General features: G+C 55.1%; 2 protein-coding genes across 3 annotated transcripts in view; one reads left to right on the top strand and one right to left on the bottom strand.

Annotated features, from left to right (window-relative positions):
• Positions 1-1,950: 1,950 nt before the first annotated feature.
• On the bottom strand, positions 1,951-11,497 carry FGD2 (FYVE, RhoGEF and PH domain containing 2). Its single transcript, XM_026798608.2, has 16 exons — positions 11,274-11,497; positions 9,078-9,300; positions 8,903-8,983; positions 8,451-8,599; positions 7,519-7,675; positions 7,242-7,380; positions 6,069-6,127; positions 5,663-5,809; positions 5,240-5,332; positions 4,860-4,939; positions 4,753-4,783; positions 4,577-4,669; positions 4,328-4,453; positions 3,583-3,729; positions 3,128-3,271; positions 1,951-2,474 (listed from the first exon to the last, which is right to left on the bottom strand). The coding sequence occupies exons 1-16, from the start codon at positions 11,336-11,338 to the stop codon at positions 2,259-2,261; spliced, it is 1,950 nt and encodes a 649-aa protein (XP_026654409.1). The 5' UTR covers positions 11,339-11,497; the 3' UTR covers positions 1,951-2,258.
• Positions 11,498-13,016: 1,519 nt separating this feature from the next.
• Positions 13,017-18,585, top strand: part of MTCH1 (mitochondrial carrier 1) — a 37,841-nt gene continuing 32,272 nt past the window's right edge. For both annotated transcript variants that reach the window (XM_074528206.1, XM_074528205.1), the window contains exons 1-7: positions 13,017-13,227; positions 14,323-14,407; positions 15,642-15,748; positions 16,090-16,167; positions 16,433-16,490; positions 17,248-17,299; positions 18,221-18,280. In XM_074528206.1, the coding sequence (XP_074384307.1) occupies positions 13,066-13,227; positions 14,323-14,407; positions 15,642-15,748; positions 16,090-16,167; positions 16,433-16,490; positions 17,248-17,299; positions 18,221-18,280 (602 nt within the window). In that variant the 5' untranslated portion in view covers positions 13,017-13,065. The remainder of the gene's footprint in view (positions 13,228-14,322; positions 14,408-15,641; positions 15,749-16,089; positions 16,168-16,432; positions 16,491-17,247; positions 17,300-18,220; positions 18,281-18,585) is intronic.

The raw sequence follows: 18,585 nt of genomic DNA, 5'->3' as shown, positions 1-18,585 counted from the left end.
GCCCTCTGCCCCGGGAGCAATTCCTCACTGGGTAAACAGGAAATTTATTCTGAGGCCATTCACGAGCTGAGCTGAGCTGAGGGCAGCTCCGTGCCCGGGGCTTGTTTTGTTCCTCCGCTCCTCGCTGACACAGCGGTGACACAGCCGAGGTGGAAGGGCCACCAGGCAGAACCTTCCAGCCCTGAGGGTTTCCCCTTTGCTCACTCTTTCCTCCCCTTGCTCACCCTGCCAGGGCTGATGAGAGGGGGTTCCCCTTCCTACGGGGTGACTCTGGCAGCTGAGGCTGCTTTGGGGTGTCTCTGCAAAGCCCTGCTTGTGCTGTGTGCAGCTGGGCTCACATGGCACCCTGACATCCAGCTCCTCCTCTCCTTGACAGCATCTCTTGAGCTGGAGGAGATAAAACCACCACAGTTTGCTCTTTCCCAGGATGAGCTAGGTTGAGAAGACTGAGGAAGGACATTGCTTACAGCTTTTTCCTCTCTCCCCAAAGCTCCTCAGGGTGGTGACAGCTGGGATTCATCTTTACCCCCTCATCCTTTCCCCAGGTGTTGTTCCCATTTGCAGGACCCTGCTCCACCTCCCTTCCCAGTTTGCAGGGCTCTGTTCAGCCTGTGACACCCCTGTGCTCTGCCCAAGGCTGCAATCCCTGCCTGCCAGGGATCATGAGCGCCTCCAGCTCTGGCCATGAGGCCCCTGGCAGGCTCAGAAGTGGCAGCTTCTGCCTGGGCAACGTTTTTGGGGAGCTAAAGAGGACACAGAGAGAAAGATGTGGGGCTGCAGCCTAAAGCACTGACTGAAATGAAGAGGGGTGCTCATTATGATAGATGATAGATGATGATAGAGAGGGGATCCCTGTGTTTCCCAGCATCACCTGTGTGGACATGACCTTGTCCCTGTGTTTTCTCCCTGGAAATGTAATTGAGGGAGGTAAAGAGTGGGCAAGGGAGTGCAGGGAAAGCCTGGGATGGGCAGGACTGAGGGCTGGCTTAGACAGGCAGATGAGGGCTGTGTGTGGTTAAGGGGTACCCCCACACCATGGGACTGCACTGTGAGGCCAGGAGTGGTGACAAACTGGAAAAGGGACATCCTGAATCCAGCACTGGTGTCCCTGAGCTGTGAGGCTGAGCTACAAGCTGGATCCCTGATATATTTGTGACACACACGACAATGTGGAGCCACGGGGACAATCCCACGGGGCTCTCTGTAAAACAGACGCCCAAAGCAGGCTGCACGGAGCGCAGAGAGGGGTGGCAGGAGGGTTTATCCGAGCAGCCCCAGCCCCGCGGGCTCGCCAGGCTCGGGCATCCCCGCCCGGCTGCGGAACCACGGAGCGGTGCCGCCCTCGCGTGGCCACGGGCGGCACCGCACCGCGCCCGGCCCGGGGACTCCCCCAAATCCCCGCTCCCCCAAATCCCCGCTCCCCAAAACCCCTGCTCTCCCAAGTCCCCGCTCCCCAGATTCCCGCTCCCCCAAATCCCAGGTTCCTCTAAATCCCCGCTTCCCAAATCCTGGACTCCCCCAATGCCCCACTCCCCAAATCCCCACTCCCCCAAATCCCCGCTCCCCCAAATACTCCGCTCCCCAAATACCCACTCCCCTAAATCCCCCGCTCCCCCAAATCCTCGTTCCCCAAATCCCCGCTCCCCCAAATCCCAGGCTCCTCCGAATACCCGCTCCCCCAAATCCCCGTTCCCCAAAATCCCAGGCTCCCCTAAATGCTCCGCACCCCCAGATCCCCGCTCGCCCAAATCCCCTGCTCCCCTAAATCCTCCACTCTCTCAATTCTCCGCTCCCCCAATCCCCCCCTCCCCCAAATCCCTCACTCTCCAGATCCCCATGTCCCCCAAATCCCGGGCTCCCCTAAATCCCCTCTCCCCCAAATCCCCCAAATCCCCACTCCTCAAAATCCCAAGCTCCCCTAAATCCCTGCTCCCCAAATCCCCGCTCCCCTAAATCCCCCAAATCTCCCACTCCCCAAAATTCCCGCTCCACCAAATCTCCATTCCCCAATCCCTTGCTCCCCAAATCCCGGGCTCCCCAAAATCCCGCTGCTCCCAGCGGCTCTGTCCAGCACGGAGAGTGAGCAGGGAGCAAAAGGGGATCCCAGCTCGTCCCTGTGCTGGCAAACGTGTCCCCATCCTGCCCCTATCGCGATGGAAATCCAGAATTCAGCGACTTCGGCCATGTGCCCAAAGTCAGCAGTGAGAGCAGGCAGGGGAGGTGCGACCCCCCCGGGCAGTGCAGGGCTGGGAATGGCCTCATTCTGCTTCATCTTCATCCTCCTCCTCCTCGGTGATCCCCGCAGCAGAGCGCGCCATGGCCTTCATCCAGCGCTGTTTGAGCTCCTCGGTGTCGGCCACGAAGGTGAACACCTGCCGGGACTGCACCAGCTGGAACGGGTGCCGGGACTCGCTCTGGGGCAGGTCCCGCACCTGGTAGCCCAGCAGGGGGATGGAGGTGTGGGCTCGGACGTCCTGCAAAGGAGAGAGACAGGAGTGGGAGGCAGGGATGGGCACAGTGGGATGGGATGGGATGTCCCTGGGCACATTGGGATGTCCTGGGATGTCCCTTGGGGACAGCGGGATGTCCTTTGGGCACAGTGGGATGTCCTTTGGGCACAGTGGGATGTCTCTTGGGCACAACAGAATGGGTTGTTCCTTGGGCACAGTGGCATGTCACTCGGCACAGCGGGATGGGATGTCCTTTGGGCACAGCAGGATGTCCCTTGGGCACAGTGGGATGTCCCAGGATGTCCCTTGGGCACAGCGAGATGTCCCTTGGGCACAGTGGGATGTCCCAGGATGTCCCTTGGGCACAGCGAGATGTCCCTTGGGCACATTGGGATGGGATGTCCCTTGGGCACAGTGGGATATCCCTTGGACAAAGCAGGATGTCCCTTGGGCACAGCAGGATGGGATGTCCCTTGGGCCCAGCGGGATGTCCTGGGATGTCCCTTGGGCACAGTGGGATGTCCTTTGGGTACAGGGAGATATCCCAGGATGTCCTGGGATGTCCCTTGGGCACAGCAGGATGTCCCAGGATGTCCCTTGGGTACAACAGGATGTCCTGGGATGTCCCTTGAGCACACTGGGATGTCCCCTGGGGGTGCATTCGAGCCAGGCCTCACCTGGGGGGCTGCATAGATGTAGAGCACGAGGGGATCGTCCTGTGGGATCACGAACCAGCCCCGCGTGCCCCCCTTGCCGTTCTTGTCCAGCAGCTGCAGGGAACTGCAGAGCAAACTCCTGCTTGATACCTCTGCAGCTCCTTTCTGCCAAAGCAACCAACAAATCCCTCAACCAACAAATCCCTCAACACCCAGTGCAGATGGCAGAAAGGGCACTGAGGTGAGAGAATTTCCTGGGGAATTCCCTGCCCACTCCAGGGAAAGCAGGGGCAGGTGAGGGCTGTGACAGTGCTGCTGACATCCTGTGGTGAAGGGAGCTGCTTGGTCCCAAGGCTAGGAGCATGAGGGAGGGAGGGAGATCAGGGATGGAGATAACACATGCACCTTCTGAGTGCCCTGGGAGTGACTCCCACCCCTCCTGGGACAGCGACAGGGCAGACAGGGCTGGAGCTCACCTCCAGGATGCCTTTGTGCTTCCCCTCGCGGTCTTCCAGCACCGTGTGGCCGGTGAGGAAGATGAAGCACTCCTGGCAGACGCGGTTGGGGCGGTTCCCATCGTACTGCAGCTCGGCCTTGTAGTCAGAGCAGCGAGCACACACCACCTGCAGCCACCAACAGGGACACTGGTGACACTGGGGCAGGGCCAGGGGACCCAGTGACAGCGCCACGAGGAGCTGAGGGGCAGGAGCAGCCCCTATCACAGACATCTTTTAGGAAAAATCCTTTCCTTAGGATTTTTCCTCCTGAGAAGCTGAGAGACCTCAGGAACAAAATGTAAACAATGATTTTCTGCTGCTGTGCAATGCAACAGGTGCATCTGTGATTGGTCTCATGTGGTTGTTTCTAATTAATGGCCAATCACAGCCAGCTGGCTTGGACAGAGAGTCCAAGCCACAAGCCTTTGTTATCATTCTTTCTTTTTCTATTCTTTGCTAGCCTTCTGATGAAATATTTTCTTCTATTCTTTTAGTATAGTTTTCATGTAATATATATCATAAAATAATAAATCAAGCCTTCTGAAACATGGAGTCAGATCCTCATCTCTTCCCTCATCCTTGGACCCCTGTGAACACGGTCACACAGCCCCAAGCCTAGGAAAGGGGTACAAGGTGTAGGAGAGGTGCAGCAGCCACCTGAGCAGGCCAGCAGGGAGGGAGGGGACACTCACAGGCCAGCAGGGAGGAGGGAGGGGACACTCACATAGCCACAGGCCCGGCAGTGGTGCCTGCGGCGGGTGATGGCGTTGAAGGGCTCCCTGCAGCGCATGCACATGGTCACCAGGTTGTCCCTCACCCACTGAGGGGCTCGGCGGCCCAGCTCCTCTGCCTGGGGGTGGGACAGCACAGGCTGGGTGTCCTCAGCCTCCCCCCAGGCTGGTTTAGCTTGGGAAACTGAGGCACAGCACAGTGTGTTCTCCCAGGTGGGGCACAGGGAGAGCAGGAGGGTTACCTTCAGTGCAGGGGTGTCTGTCTCCAGTCCATGGACTGCTGTCTTAAAGGTCTCACTCCTCTTCTCCTTCCTGTCAATGGCATCTTGGAAGGCCTGGAGGGGAAGGCAGGGCTGGAGGGGCACTGGGCTGCCCTCACCCAGGGGGCTGTGCCCCCTCTCCCAGCACTCGGTGGTACCTGGATCCAGTCGTTCATCTCCTCCTCAGACCTGGGTACAAAAAGGACCTGGATGAGCTGTTGTCCCTCCTCTCTGAGGATCTGCATGACTTCACCCTTCCCCTCACCTGGCTTGGAGCTCCAGTGTCCGCTGTTTTCCTGACACCAGGAAGGTGTGAGGGAACTCAGCGTCCTTCAGCTCCCGCACCTGTGGGAGACAGAGGAAGGATGTGGAGCTGAACCCACTTCCAGCACACCTGGACTTTTCTCCATGATGTGGGGCACAGGGATGTCCCTCTGGCACAAGCTCTTTCCCAGCCCCTCAGATCCCACAGGCACAAGATTCCACCAGCATTTCCCAGGATCAGAGCATCAACCTCACTCACAAAGCCCCCCCTGGCTCCAGCTCCTCCCTCCCTCCTGAGGAAATCCAGGCAGCAGCCACACCCCAGAGCAGAGGCTTTAGGAGCAGGCAGGAGCTGGGGGAAGCACAAGATGTGTGTCTGACCTTCATGCCCCCCACATCCATGCGGAGGTGGACCTGGAACTCGGCGCCCACCTGGATGACCTTGGGCACGCAGTAGAGCAGCATGTTGTTGAACTGGGAGGGGAGAAGAGGGTGGGTTGGAGCCCAGCAATGCCTGCTGTGAGCTGTGGGCTTGTCTGGGGTCTGGGGTCCTTCACTGCCACCTAAAACCTGTCTGTTTCTGCCTCAGCCCCCTCCCACCCTGCAACGATGAAGGGTGCCATGCCCAGGGAACAGCAGATTCCCAACCATGCCTTGCACTGAGCGGGGTCAAACCCTCTCCCGCCAGCTCTGAATTCATCTTCTGAGTATCAAAGTGACCCAGCAACACCCTGACCAGGCTGTCCCATCCCTCTCCCCACTCCCATCTTATGTTCTCCCTGCCCCAGGCGCCCCAGCTCCCACCAGGAACAGGTACTTCTCCGACGTGCTGTTGTTGCGGGTGGAGATTTTCTGGATTGGCCCTTCCTTGATCAGCTCATTGGAGGGATCCACGATGTCGTCCTCGAGGCCCAGCCTCTGATAGACCACCCAGAGGTTCTGCAGCCGTTCCTGGGGGAGGCACAGGGACCTGTTCTTGTGGGGTGCTGAGTACTGGGAGAGGTGGCACAGCTGTCCCAGCCCAGACTGGTCTTTGGGAGCAGCTCCCAGCCTTGTCACACCCCAGCTGATGCTACAGATATGACTTCCTCAGGCTTGGGGTGGTCAGATTGGGCATTAAGAGCAGGGTCTAAGCTCCACAGCTGAACCACAGGACTTTTATCCCCTTCAGGGGACTGTGTTGTGAGCTGCAAAGCATTTCCAGCCTCACCATCTCAGCAATAGCTGCATTGGAGTGCTTGGCCACCATAAAAATCATCTCCAGGGCCTCTGCAACGAGAACAGACAGGAGGTGAAACACCTGCTCTGGAGCTGTGGGAGGAAGCTTCTGGCTCTGTCCCTTATGGATGCACATGAGTAGCAGCTGCTGCCCTTCCATGAACACAACCAAAGTGGCTCTGAAATGCCGTGCAGGAGTCTGGGTACAGCTGCACTGCACATGGAGGGACAGACAGCCCACTCCTGTACCCCTCCATCCCAGCAGGACTGGGAGCTGTGTTATCCACAGGGGTCTGAAGGCTTCCCCACCTGCTACAGGGGTTACTGTGGACCCCTGACACACCAGCCTTCCCCTCCCCAGCCCCTGAAAAAGAAGATTAATCCCTCTCCCTGCTAGAAAAGGATCAGACTGAGAGGTTTATCCAAGGGCACAGGGCAGCTGGTGAGTGAAGCCAGGTTTTCTGGTGCCCATGTACAATATCAGGTGTAGGAGCACCGGGGGTAGGATGGTGGGGGCAGACGGACAGACGGACACGAGAGATCTCTGCAGCCAGGGCTGGGAACTTGGGGTTTATTGCAAAGGGCCTGGGTGCAGGGCCCTGCTGGGAGCTGCCAGCCACAGCTGGAGCAGGACTGAGAGAAGAGAGGGGCAGAGAGGATGAGAGGGTAAGGGAGTAAGGGAGTAAAAGGGGTAAGAGAGTAAGGTTCCTATTCCAATACAATAAATCTTCTTCTGTGCTGAATATTCGAATTCTCACTAAACAATCTAGTCCAAGATACAAATCCTACAGCATTTCCATACAGCCCATAAGAATCATTACATTATCACACTGTGTTACATTTTAAATCCTAAAAACTCCTCTTTGGGCCCATTCTGCCAAGCTGTAGGGTCTGCTCTGACCCTTGGGCCTGTCTGCAAGCAGAGGGTGTTGTTCCATCAAAAGGGGATCACCTTCAGCTGGCCACACCATTGTTTTCCAGTTGTTCAGCAACTGAGGGATCTCAAAGCTTGCTTTCATTTCAATCTCGCTTATAGTTTCCATATTCTCAAAATCTTTTGCCAGACAATCATATTTATAAGGCTTTCTTGTTTCATCCTCCCCAACAACCAGGGGTTGTTATTTCCCCACAAACCCACCGTGCCCTCCCCTCCGTGATCCCTTACTCTCAGCATCGCCCCTGTCGGGGGACTGGGGCGGGAGTTTCCGGACGTAATCCTTGAGGAGGAGCTCGTAGCGCGGGATCCTCTGCACAGGCTCCAGCATGTGGTGCTGCAGCGTCAGGTTAGCGCAGACCTTCCTCTTCTGGCCAGGGACAGCAGGCATGGGCAGAGGAACAGTGACCAAGGCAGCTCCCACGCTCTGTTGTTTCCTCATTCCCTGGAGATTTTGGGAGCCGTGCTGCCAAAACCTCCATTCCCCACTCCCCTGCTCTGTCCTTACCTGGATGTCAGCAATGAGCTCCTGGAAGGGCGGTGATTTCTCTGACCAGGCAGTGATGAGCTCCACGGCCTTGTCAAAGTTCTTGACGTACTCCCCGTACATCTTGAGGAAGGGTGCCAGCTTCTGGATGACATCCCCGATGCGGGGGTTGTGGTGCCTGCAGGAGGGAAGCACAGACCAGCAGCTTCCTCAGGACAGAAAGACAGACAGTGAGGGATGAACTGAAGGAGCACAGTGGAGGACTGAGGCTCTCCCTGCTGCAGGCTGCTACATCCCCACAGTGTTTCCTGCTCTCCAGAACAGGAATGTCCCCACCTTGCAGCCAACCTTGCACCCAGGCACACCCTCAAACCACCTGAGATATCACCCAGCTTTCCATACTCTCATCTGAGCATTTTAAGGAAGTGTTTTCCAGCAAAAAGACACTTGGAGCAAAACAGTATGTGTGACGGTGTTCACAGGGGTCTGAGGATGAGAGAAGAGATGAGGATCTGACTCCATGTTTCAGCAGGCTTGATTCATTATTTTATTATATACATTACATTAAAACTATACTAAAAGCATAGAAGAAAGGATTTCATCAGCAGGCCGGCAAAGAATAGAAAAAGAAAGAATTATAACAAAGGTTTGTGGCTTGGACTCGGTCTGAGCCAGCTGACTGTGATTGGCCATTAATTAGAAACAATCACATGAGACCAATCACAGATGCACCTGTTGCATTCCACAGCAGCAGGCTTACATCAATGTTTACATTTTGTTCCTGAGGTCTCTCAGCTTCTCAGGAGGAAAAATCCTAAGGAAAGGATTTTTCATAAAAGATGTCTGTGACAGGCTGAGCTCTGGTCCTGGAGGGAGCCTGAACTCAGTGCTGCTCCCCCATTGTGGCCAAACCACCCAGGTGTGCTGCCCTCCCCTCCCCTCCTGAGGCTCACCAATCCTCCATGCGCTTCTGCAGCTCTGGCAGGAAGAACTCAGCATGGAACTGGTAGATGGAGGAGATGTTGGAAAAGATCATCCTCACCACCTCCTCTGGCACCGTCTTCCCAGTTTTGGCTTCTTTCATCAGCTCTGTATAGAATACCTGGAAGGAAGAAGGGTGAACAAAAAGGGACAGGGAGATGTTTGAGGATCCCATTCCTTCTCTGGGACTGGCACATCACCCAGTGAAAGGTCTGTGCAGGAGGAAAATCCCAAACTCTAAGAGGAGAGGGGGATGGAAGGCTTTGCTGGGACAAAGGTGCTTCCCACAGGTGTGGGGTGTAAAAAAGGCAAATGCCAGACCCAATCTCTGGCTGTAAAGACCAGCAGCCCATGTGTTTCTCATTTTTACAGCTTCAGTCCCTCCAAAATCCCCTTACACTGGTCCCTCCAGTCCCCAGTTCACCTGGTCCAGGAGGTGCAGGCGGTTGACATAAGCCTGCTCTGTCTCCAGCAGCTCCAGGGCGATTTTCTTTTCCTCTGGTTCCTGCATGGGGAGCAGGGCTCAGCCTCATGGGCACAGATGAGACCCTGAGCCAGCCCTGAGTGTGGGCACCCACCCCAGCAGCTCTGGAGCTCACCTGGCTGCCAGGCTCCAGGCCTGGGCCCTGTGGCCTCCTCCAGTCGTCCTCACGGATTTTGGACCGCAGAGAACGGAGGCATTTGAAGCTGAGTCCACGCTGGCCTTGCTGACCCTTCTCCTCCTCATCCTCTTTCCTGGTCAGGGAGTGGCTCTGGCTGGCAGGGAATGCTGGAAGCTGCCTGCCTGCCTGCTTGTCCCTCTGGGCAGATGTGCTGTCCCTGCTACAAAGGAACGGGATCAGCTCAGCCATTCCCCCAGCACAGCCCAGCTCAAAGCCAGCAAAAGGGACAAGAGCAGCAGCTGCTCAGTGCTGTGGCTGCTCTGCCCCACTCCAGCCCTGCAGTACAAACATCCTCAGCATCCTCCATGGGGTCAGGATCCAGTTTCTCTTCTCCCAGATCCCCCTGTTGCTGTGCCCAGTCCCTCTCCTGCTCTAGAAAAGCAGGATCCTGCTGTTTATCCCACCCACAGCTCTGGATTTTTGCCTGCTGCCACCATGGAGAAAAGCAGGGAGAAGCCCAATAACCAAGAGTTTTGAGCAAAGTGTGGGTGGTTTTGCAGACAGGTTGTTTTTGGTGGTTCTCTCTCTTCCCTTTTCTGGCAAAGGCAATGAAAGCAGGTCCAGAGAGGGCACAAGGGAGAAGCCAGGCTGTGAAGGTGACAGCAAGTGACTTGTCTGTCATCCAAGAGCTGGTCACTGCAGGAAACTGCTCTGGGCAGAACTGGAAAAACATCCACTGCTGGCCTGCAGGCAGGAGTGGGATGGATGGGATGGGATGGGATGGATGGGATGGGATGGGATGGGATGGGATGGGATGGGATGGGATGGGATGGGATGGGATGGGATGGGATGGGATGGGATGGGATGGGATGGGAAATCCATGAAGAATTTGGACATCAAAGTGCAAAGCTGAGGATGGGAAGTGGCTTGAGGGGCAGAGACTCATCTGAAGAGGATGCCAGCTCCATCCCATGCTCAGGATGTCTGTGAGCTCAGGAGTGCATCCACAGCCATGCACAAATCCCCTCCTGTCCAGGGCAGAACCCTTCAGAAGCTTTTCCATCTCTCCTGGTGCCTCCCAAACCTGTGTCAGCCTAAAGCCACAGCTGAGTCCCAACAGGGAACTTCTCTCTTTCTATTTATGCTGACTTAGGCCAAACCATTGTCTGCTCATTCCCAGGTTCCCCAGCTTCCTCTGAAAGTATTGAGTTACTTTTATTTCCTCTAAATCAAAGGCAAACAATAAACACACTGCAGCAGTGACATGGGGGCAGATCAAACACTGCAGTGGCTCCAACACAGCGTCACTGGGGGATGATGGGGACAAACACAAAGCCTGGGGACAGCACACAGCAGAGATGCAGGAGTTCCTGGAATGAAAGGAAATCTTGTGCCTGAGCATCTTCAGGAATGACTGCAAAACTCACCTGCCCAACCACCCAGCCCCTCCAAGGCTCACTGAGAGCATCTCATGGAATGGCAGGATTCCATGCCTTGATCCATCAGATGGAGAAAGTGAGAAATAACTCACCTGAAGCCCCAGAATTACTTTTACACCAGAGCCAGGGCAGATCCCCTCACTGAGACCCAGCACACGCTGTCTGAGGGTCTCAGCTCACACTCCAAAGAAAGGAGCTGGTTTATGAAAGGAATTCTCTCTCTCCCTTACCATAATGCTTTCTGTTTCCTTTCCTAGGAGCCACATCTGTGCAAACAGCTGGACAATCTGAGGCTGGGACCCTCCCAGACACCCAGGCAGTCCATTCCCAGTGACAACCCCTGCCCAGAGGCACAATTTCCAAACCACAATTCCTTTCCCCAGCAGCAGGAGGATGCACCAGGCAGGCTGAGTGTGAAGATGCTGGCTGTGGGAGAATGGGCTGCCACAGCCTAACCCTGAGCCAGGCACAACCACTCACACCCCACTGAGGTTTTCAGACTCTGCTCATGACCCGCAGCAGGAGGAAGACACTGAGGGCAGAGCTGAGTTGTGAAGGATTGCAAATCACCTTGCCAGCTTCTCCAAAATCACCCTGTCAGCTTCTCCAAAATCACCTTGTCAGCTTCTCCAAAATCACGTTGTCAACCTCTCCACAGGCTCCAAACCACCTCCACAGTGGATTTCTTCCTTCCCAAACCCACTCCCCGTGGAGCCCTAACACACCCTGAGCACCCAGAGCCCTCCTGCCTTACCAGTGCTCTTCAAATGCAGCCACCAGCTTCACCACGCTCTGCTGATAATCTGCTTTTCCCTCCATGGCAGGGCTGGGAGCAGCTCCAGGGTGTTCAGGAGCTGCAGCTCCTTCCTGTGTCCCCCTCTCTGCTCTGAAGTGCTTCTGGCTGCAGTTTGGGAGCGAGGATTTGCACGAGGCAAAGCCCACCCGCTGCCCTCTCTGTGGCAGCAGAGCTTGTCACTAGGCTGGCCTCAAAAGGGAAGGGAAAGAGGAACCAGAGCACTTTGTGGGCAGGAGAAATGCTGAGAAAACACTGGGAATGGCTTCAGTTTGGGTGGGACCCAAGTGTGCACAGCCAAGGGCAGAGCAGCAGCAGGGATGGTGCAGGGCAGGGGTGACCTGGGACACCTCAGGTAGGATGGGCTGTGTCCTCTCAGGACTCTAGCTGTTCACAGTGACCCTGAGATACGTTAGAAAATCTCTTTTCCCAGCCCAGCGATCAAAGGAGTCAGAACTAATTTCTCAGTCTCAAGGTTGTTTATTGTTCCTTATCTATAAAATTCTTTCTCCTGTCCAGCCGAGGTCTGCTCAGCAAGACAGACAGAGGCACTCTGGCCGCCCCCAGGGCAGTGTTATCTTTTTATACAAAACACATGTACAATATTTACAATTACTTCCCAATACCTATCACCTATGTTAGACAGTGAGCTTCTACCTTAAACCTTAAAGTGCCAACATTACAGCAGAAGATGGAGGCCAAGAAGAAGAAGAAGAAGGAGAAAGGCTGGACATACCCAGATTCCTCCATCTTTTCCCCTGAACCCCCATGCTAAAAACTCCAAAAAATCTATTTTTCACCCTGTGATAAATTCACTATCATTCTACTTAAACTTTTGTGGCTTGTAAATAAGGTTGGTAATTGTTTTTTCCAAGGGCTAAATCAAAGGCACAGGGGTCTTGGGCTCTGTGCCAGGGTCTCTGAGCCCCCTGGGCAGGGGCTGGAGCTCTCCAGGGCAGCCAGAGGAATTTCCTTGCTCTGAGTGTCCCACCAGGGTGGGAGTCTGGACAGTCTGGATGGCTGGAGTGGGCTGGCAGGATCCTGTGCCCAGCTAGGGCTGGTGTGTCTGCCCCAAAGACCCAGAGCTGCACGGCTGTGGGACCAGCCAAGGACTGCTGGTAACAACAGAGAGGATTGTCGGTAATAACTGTGAGAAAGAACAAGATGTGGCTGGAGAAGGGACCATGTGGACATAGGGCAATACTTTTCCAGAAAGGTCTAAGACAGTGCACTGTGTATGAGATCCAATGTGCATGGCAAGTGAGAAACCCATCCCAGAGCCTGTGCCCCAGGAGGGTCAGGCAGACCAGTGACGGAACCAGCACTGGAAATCTGCTTTCCTTTTTTTCTTTTTTCCTTTCCTTGTATTTTTTGGGTCATTTTTTATTCTTCCCTTCCCTTCCCTTCCCTTCCCTTCCCTTCCCTTCCCTTCCCTTCCCTTCCCTTCCCTTCCCTTCCCTTCCCTTCCCTTCCCTTCCCTTCCTCTTTAACTCGATTTATCTTTTCTCTCTCCCCTCTCCCCAACCCCTCTCCCGTGTGCTCACAATCCCCGTCAGTCACTCACACCCAACTCTCCAATCCCTAAACCCCTTCTCCATTTTCCGCGCCCCCTCCTCTCTCCCGCCGGCGCCACCACCGCCTCTCCTCACGCCGGGCTCCCCCTGCCCCTCAATGGTTCCTCCCGCCCCTCAATGGTTCCGCGGTTCCCCCCCCGGCCCGCGGCGCGGTGGTGGCGGCCGGTGACGCGCGAGCCATGGCGGCCATGGCGGCGCTGCCCCCGGGGCCGCTGTCGCCGCCTGGCGGGGGCGCGGCGGACGCGGCGGGGCCTGAGGGCGCCGAGGGCCTGTTCGTGCTGCTGGGCGCGGGGCTCGCCGCCGCCAGCCACCCCCTGCTCTACGTCAAGCTGCTCGTGCAGGTCCGCTTTGAGGGGGGGACGGTGCGGTGGGAGTCCCGTGTGTAACGGGAGGGGTGAATCCGGGATAACGGGGGGATTTGTGGATAGTGCTCCTATAGAGGCCTCCGTGCGCTGGGGGGGTCACTGTTTGTACAGCCCTGCCCGGTATAACGGGGCCCCCTGTGCGGTGGGGGCACCTATAGGATGGGGAGACCTCAGTGTAATTAAGGTGGGGTCCCTGTGGGTAACGGGGCATCGGGACCCCGGTGTAGTTAATGGGATCGGGTCTCTGTGGGTAACGGGGGATTGGGACCCCGGTATAACGGGAGGAGATATATTGGATTTCCATCGGGGCACTGGATTCTTGCAGTGCCCCCATGGAAGCCCCCATGTGCTAGGGTTATATACACAGTATGTGCAGCCCCCCATTACAGTGGGACCTTCTGTGCAATGGGGGTATCTACAGAATGGGGGGCACCTATAGAATGGAGGACCCCTGTGTGGGATGGGGGATTGAGACCCCACTGTCACAGGTGGGAGTGGATTCCTGGTTTGTGTCCCTATAGAGGACTCCTTCCCTTGGGGGTCGCTGTACATGCAGCCCTCCCATTATAAGGGACCCCCTGAGCACTTACAGAATGAGGGACCTGTGGGTAATGGAGTGCCCCATATGTAAGGGAATGGGGTCCCCTATACACTGGTGGACCTATATAAAAATGGGGTCCTATGTAATAGGAAGGTGAGGATGCCTTCTACAATAGGGGCACCATATATGGGGACTAGGGGACACCATACAGTAGGGGCTCCTTTGTAGTGGGGCATTGGGATCCCTCCTATGACAGGGAATGGGGACACCCAGCAATCTGGGAACCCCTATAAAATTACCCCTCTGCCATGGGGCCTCCCATATAAAGCAAGATAGGAAACACCAAGACTCTCTCAGTAACAGGGACCCCCTAAAATGGGAAGGTGGAGGACCCCCTGTAACCTAGGGACCCCATAAAATGGGGAAAGGAGTGCCTGAGAGTGATGGGGGCATGCTGGGATCAATCCTGTTCATCCCAGGGACTTTGGGAACACCAGAACAGAGATCTGCTCACGAGCTTTCTCTCTCAGGTTGGCCATGAGCCACTACCTCCAACCATTGGCAGAAATGTGCTGGGGAGGAAGGTCCTGTACCTGCCTGGCTTCTTCACCTACGGTGAGTGACTGTCCCTGCCTGCCAGCACGAGGTCCTGCCCTCGTGGAATCAGGGCTGGGAGCTGCCAGGCAGCCTGAGCTGACCCCAGCAGCACTCCCACATCCCCTTGGGATCGTCTGAGGCTGCAGTGAGGCATAAACCACCACAACTCCTTGCAAGGCTGTCACATTTATGTACCTCTTGCTATGGGGTGTTGGTGCTGCATCGTGTTCCTGTGGCACATTGCTCCTGGTTTGGGGGCTTTTAGGTGCTGTAGGTTTGTTGCAGGAGGTTTTTGTGTGTTTTGGAGGTTGCAAAATACTTTCCTTCTGCTCCAAAACAGCCCTGGAATAACCTGCCCCCTGCCCTGCTCATTTGTGTTGTAGATGGAGCCCTAAAAAGGGACAGAAATACCAAGAAAAGGGCAGGTAATATGTTTAGAAGGGAAAAAATGGTATTTTCCTCTTTTTGTGGGTGGAGCAGCATGGGAGAGGTGGGTGAATACTTTGTGACCTGCTGTCGCAGCAGGTTTGCTGTGGGGCAGGGGAATGCACTGTCCTGACAGCTGAGCTGGGCCATCCCAAAATCTGCCAGTGGTGCCCATGGGGTGGAACCAGCACAGGAGCAGGATGAGAGCCCTGGAAAGCCATCCTGGGACACCCAGGGCTGGAAATGCTCCAGTGCTGCCCTTTGGAAGATGCAGAGAGATGGGCAGTGTTGGGTGATGGAGAGGTGCAGAGCCTGCCTGGCTTTGCTTGGACAGCACAGAACAGAGACAGGAGCAGTCAGCAGCCATCAGCACACAGTGGGTTCTATCCCACCTTGTTATATGTGGGAGAAATGGGATCTCTGGGCTTTTTTTGCAAGGAGGTTTGCCTGGGAGAAGGTGGTGGGGCAGGAACTGAACATGGGTTTGTGAGATCCATATGAGCCCTCCTGGGGTGGAGGGAGGAGGTGACAGCACAGAGCACATGGGATGATCCCCCCTGCCTGGTTCAGTCCAAACTGCCTTGGAGCCCTTTCAGGTGAGCAAAACCATCAAAAAGACAAAAAGTAGCCCAAAATATTGCAGCTGTCCTTGCACATTAGCCGGATCACAGAGTAAGAATTCCTATCCTCCAGTAAGAAGTTTCTTTAGGACTGTTACAATAAATCACGCTGAGCCTGGTGTGGTTTCAGCTGAGCCCTGGGGCTGTTTGGGGTGCTCTGCATGCCCCCTTCCCTGCTGACAGTACCCTGGTGTTGTCCCTCCCAGCCAGACACATCGTGGAAGTGGATGGGAAGAGAGGCCTCTTCCGTGGCCTCACCCCTCGCCTCATCTCAAGCACTTTATCAACCATCACCAGGGGGAGTGTGAAGAAGGTAAAGGTCAGCTTCTCTCTCCATTAATCACCTGCAGGGGCAGTGCTACTGCAGCAAGAGCTGCACAGGAGGACTGATGAATCCATCCCCAAAGCATTTTTTAATTTATAAACCATTTCAATTTGATTTGGCGTCCCTGTGCCTTGTATCCTCTGTCTGCAGTTTTGTGACTCTTCTATTCCTCTGTTTTACTTTCCATCCTTTCTTCTCCTGTGTTTTTTCTTGCTTGTTTGTCTTGCCCTTGCATCTAGAGCACTGTTTTTTGTGGTTCCCCCCATCCTCAGACATTGTGGGTCAGCATCTCCATCAGTTCTAACCATGTTGCTTCCCTCTCCACTCAGGCTTTTCCACTGGAAGACATGGAGCACGTGTCTAACAAGGATGATGTGAAAACTTCACTTAGGAAAGTGGTCAGAGAGGTGAGAAGTGGATATTGCCCGCTCATGAGTGGCTGGGGACATCCCTGGGGACTTGGGTGAGATTACTTGGAGAGAAACTGGAGTGAGAAATTTGTGGATTTGTTTGTCAGTTTAGTGGCCATTCTGTGTCTATCCATTAAATAATTGACAGGAGCAGAGGTTCAGCACAAGAACAGATCTCAAAAGAGGGACCCAAAATGTGTGAGGGAAAGTGAGCAGGGGGAGCACACAGCTTTTCTCACAGCGTTTTCTCCTCCCTTCGCAGACATCCCACGAGATGATGATGCAGTGTGTGTCCCGGGTCGTGTCACACCCCCTGCACGGTGAGTCCTGTGCCCTGGCTGGCAGCTCCCTCCAGGCTGGGCATCACCCCAAACCCTGCACACTCAGGGGGATGGTTCTTATGATGCTTTCTGTCATATGAGGCTGATGCTGGGGTTTGCCTTCAGGCACTAACACAGCTGAGCAATGAGTTTCTCTCTTGCCACTCATCCAGGACCTTGTCCTAGAGCTCCCATTGGGGTTAGGGCCAGTAGCAGCTTTCCAGTGCCTAAAGGGGCTCCAAGAGAGCTGGAGAGGGACTTTGGATGAGGGCATGGAGACACAGGACACAGGGAATGGCTTCCCACTGCTGGAGAGCTGGCTTAGATGGGATTTTGGGAATAAATCTTCTCTGTGAGGGTGGGGAGGCCTTGGCACAGAGCAGCTGTGGCTGCCCCATGCCTGGAAGTGTCCAAGGCCAGGCTGGACAGGGCTTGGAGCAACCTGGGAGAGTGGAAGGTGTCCCTCCCTATGCCAGGGAGTTTGGGAAAAGATAGATCTTTTGGAAAAAGTTAGGGACTTGACAGATCCCTTCCAACCCAAACCTCTCTGTGATCCTCTGAAATCCTTCCCACCACTTACAGGCTCAGGAAAGGCCCCAGTTTCTAATGAGTCTTGCAGTGCTGATGACCACTGAGAGGAGCTGGAGATGCTGTGAGTTGAGGGAGAGCAGAAGGGTCATGTTTCATTTCCCTTGACATCCAGTACAACCCAAAGTGGATTTGTTTGTCTATCAGCCCTGTGTTTCTTTCCTCCCAGTGATCTCCATGCGCTGCATGGTCCAGTTCGTGGGCCGGGAAGTCAAATACAGGTGAGTGGCTGCACCTGGGGAGGCTCTGGAATGCCAGGTACTGACCCCAGATCAGATATGGGATGCTCTGGGATGGTCCCTGTGAGTGGGGCATGGCTGTGAGTGGAGCAGGCTGCTCACAATCCTCCACCTCCCAGGGAAGTGATCTGAAAAAAGCTGCCACATTCCCTTCCATCCACATGAAATAAACACTGCTGGTGGCCTAATGGAACTTAATGGTGGCTCCCATGGCATGGGAACAGAGTTATCCATGAGGCTTGAGAGGCTGAAAAGTGAATCTGAGCTGTGCTGAGAGGGTGGGTGACTGGGGTTTGAAGGTTTGTGGAAGGCTGGGCTCTGTCCCTGATTGCCTCTGTTCCACCTTGGGCTGTTTGGGGCTGTATCACCCCTTGCTGAGTCTCCTGCCTTTTTCCTTTGCCTATTAATGGAAAGGGAAGGCAGCAGGGAGGCAGAGTGGATAACACAAAGCTTTGCTGCAGCCCTGCTTAGTCTGTACAATTTTTCCAAGCCTTTTGCAGTACCAGCTGCCTCTCTGCAGGGCAGAACTGCCTGTGGAGCAATGTGGAGGCACACTGGACAGGTTTGCAGCCAGCTCGAGTTCCCAAAGGCAGGACAGGGTTCTTGGGCTTAGAATCATCCAAATCAACCCATGTCACACAACATCTGTACCCACTCACAAAGCCTCACAGAGCTCCTGTGCCTTCAGCATTGACCAGTTGTGTGCAGCTTGTTCTGCTGGTGTCACTGCAGACTGGCAGAGCACAGACACGACCTTCCCTCCCTCAAAGCTGCCTGGAGTGAGGAGAACAGGCAGAACGAGCTGCTGGAATGATGGTTGAGGGCTGCAGGATGTGTATGAAGCTGCACAGGGCAGAGGTGGAACAACTCTGCACACTCACAGCTCTTTTCCTTTCTTGGCAGCGGTGTGTTCAGTGCCATTGGCAGGATATTTAAGGAAGAAGGGATCCTGGGATTCTTTGTGTAAGTGAATTGTTGTTTAAATACTTTCTCCCATAGCCTGAAGGCGCTGATGGCTCTGCCGGCAGCTCTGCCACCCCCAGATGGAGTCACACTGAGCTGAAACCTTGTCTGACCAAGGGACTCCCACGATTAAATCTGTGCCTTTGACAGGCTCCAGGTTGACCATTAAGTTTGCCCCAGATCTTATCTTCAATCAAACCTTCAGAGCCCAGGGCAAGCTGTGTTTTTTCTTATCTTTCTTTTTCCCTTCGTGCTTCTTTGTGTTTCAGTGAAGGGCCATTTAAAGCATTTGTTTGTGCAACAGG

This window comes from Zonotrichia albicollis, chromosome 28 (genome assembly GCF_047830755.1).
Source record: "Zonotrichia albicollis isolate bZonAlb1 chromosome 28, bZonAlb1.hap1, whole genome shotgun sequence".
NCBI classification, from domain to species: domain Eukaryota; kingdom Metazoa; phylum Chordata; class Aves; order Passeriformes; family Passerellidae; genus Zonotrichia; species Zonotrichia albicollis.
The sequence above is the reverse complement of the archived record's forward strand: the minus strand, read 5'-3'. Positions and strand labels throughout refer to the sequence as shown.